At 36.8% G+C, this 2,500-nt stretch overlaps 1 protein-coding gene across 7 annotated transcripts in view; it reads right to left on the reverse strand.

Annotated features, from left to right (window-relative positions):
• The window catches only part of LOC127429242 (transcription factor 4-like), a 213,726-nt gene that overhangs the window by 110,796 nt on the left and 100,430 nt on the right, over positions 1-2,500 (reverse strand). For all 7 annotated transcript variants that reach the window (XM_051678159.1, XM_051678156.1, XM_051678160.1 and 4 more), the window contains one exon: positions 1,333-1,394. In XM_051678159.1, coding sequence (XP_051534119.1) covers positions 1,333-1,394 — 62 coding nt within the window. The remainder of the gene's footprint in view (positions 1-1,332; positions 1,395-2,500) is intronic.

Genomic DNA, 2,500 nt, shown 5'->3' on the forward strand with positions numbered 1-2,500 from the left:
GTGTGGAGGCTACACGCCACCCACCGCGGCAACTACACTCAACCCACGCACCCCACCGAGAACGAACCACATTATAGCGACCACGAGGAGGATACCCCATGTGACTCTACCCTCCCTAGCAACCGGGCCAATTTGGTTGCTTAGGAGACCTGGCTGGAGTCACTCAGCACACCCTGGGATTCAAACTAGCAAACTCCAGGGGTGGTAGCCAGCATCTTTTACCACTGAGCTACCCAGGCCCCAGGAGAATGTGTTTTTAATATAAGTGTACTTTCTTCATTTACTTTTTATATTCAAAACAAGTGAAAAAAATCTGCCAGTGCTGAAGAAGTAATCCAAAGCATTAAGATTACATTATTGACATCGAGTAATCTAACTGAAAACATTACAAATTACATTTTAAAAGTAGCCTTCCCAACCCTGACTATACCTCAGTGGCGGTTCTAGCTTGTATGGCGCCCTGGGCGAAACCCGCTTCAACACGCCCACAAAGTTTGGGGGTGGGGGGTGATCTGTGTGGGTACCTCGTGCCGCACCCCCCACAAGATGCCGCTGCCCATGTCGCCCATGCCTAAATCCGCCACTGCTATACCTTATATTTATAATTGTTTTAATTATTATTTATTATTATCAATGATTAATTATTTTAATTATATATTGTAAATTAAATTATTTGGGGGTCTTTCTCAGTAAATATTGGTATGCAATTAATTGTGATTAATTTGATTAATTAATCGGTACATCATGTAATTAAATCATTTGAAATTTGAACCGATAGGCAGCCCTAATAATTAATATTAATGTAAATTCAATATGCATATGTCTCTTAATATGGTGAGCGATCGAACACACACACACACACACACACACACACATGGATATACATGTACAGTATATATAAATATATATATATATACACACACACTGTGATCAGCATAAATTTATATATGTGCTGTAACCGTACTGGCTGCAATGCAAACAAACTGTTTGTTTATTTATTTATTAACAGTACCATCTGCTTTACACTTCAAATATTAACTTTAAAAACATTTAATGTAAAGTAATGCAGAAGTGAAGTACCGTAAAGAAGTGAATAATGAGTATTGTTTAAATTAAAGTATTTGATAAAATAACAGATACAAAGTTGTATATGGTTAGAAACAAAATTGCCCTCATAAAGGTAAACAAAGCCCTTGAAAATCAAATCCAGAGGGCAAATATTGACCCTTAATATAAAAGTTAATTTCAGACACTGCAAGCAATCCATTCAAGCATCCTGACATCCAATCAGCTGAGAGGAAGTGTGTGTGTCATGATCACATGATCTCTTACCTGATGACAGCCGTGTACGCTGGAGTCTCGTCCAAATGAATACGACGCTCGTTCTGTTTTACCTGTGTAAACACACAAAGGACAGCTCGTTAGCACAATGGTTAAGTAATCTTTAATTAAATCTAAGAAACTATTGTCGTCCTCTTGTCAGTCTCCTAAAAATGTCCTTTATTCCTCCAAGGATGAGCAAAAACAAACAAAAGACAACTGGAAAAACAACCAAATTAAATTTACAACACAAATTGCTGCTGATCGCGTGAATTCCCGCATGTTTCGGTGGACAGCTGGCGTGACGCTTCGCTTTCATTATCTGCGATAATGTGCAAAGCTTTTGTTCTAACAATAAATAGTTTCCATCGAATATGGATTGGATCTGTTGAACACATGAGAGGCCAACATTTTAAAGATAGCCACAATGAAAGATAAATAAAAGATAAGAAATATAGAAAACTGAAACTCATAGCATGATGATCGATATGGAAAAAGCTTATTTTGTACTTTAAACATTTTTTGCAGTTCAAAACAACAGAACTCACATGTTACATGTATGTACTGTATGATAGAACATCACAATTTCATATTATACATATATGTTGGGCAATTCCACGGAAATGTCAACCACATCATGGAAAAATAAAAAGTTACCAAAGGAACAAAACACCTTTTTAAGTTCTGTTCTGATTTAAAGGATAATGTATAATGCTGTACACAGCGCTAGAGGGCGCCGCTTGCTTACACATTGCTGACTGAAATGCTGAATGCAGTCTATTTTTAAGATTTCAAAGTTCAGTAATCCTGCAAGACAATTTTGTGATATCAGTCTTAACTCAATAAATCATGCAGCATTAATGGATACCATACCAATGTCTCAAAAGTCAAAGTTCGCTGGTTTCAAAGCATTTTGGATGGTTTCATGGTTAGTGCCGCTTTCACAACTGTCACATCTGTAACAACGGTTCTCCCTCATTAATGTGAGAACGAGAATGATTAAAAATGTAAATATGACATGTTCTTAGGAGTGCCAACCCTTCTACATACTGTGGCTATTATTATTTCTGGATTGTGCATTTGAATTCAAAGAGTTTTTACAAAGTGTGATGATAATTAATTATAAATGAACCATTGGTTTTTCATATTGGTGTCTTCATGCATAAAACCGTTTTGCTGA

Source organism: Myxocyprinus asiaticus, chromosome 38 (assembly GCF_019703515.2).
Source record: "Myxocyprinus asiaticus isolate MX2 ecotype Aquarium Trade chromosome 38, UBuf_Myxa_2, whole genome shotgun sequence".
Taxonomy (NCBI): domain Eukaryota; kingdom Metazoa; phylum Chordata; class Actinopteri; order Cypriniformes; family Catostomidae; genus Myxocyprinus; species Myxocyprinus asiaticus.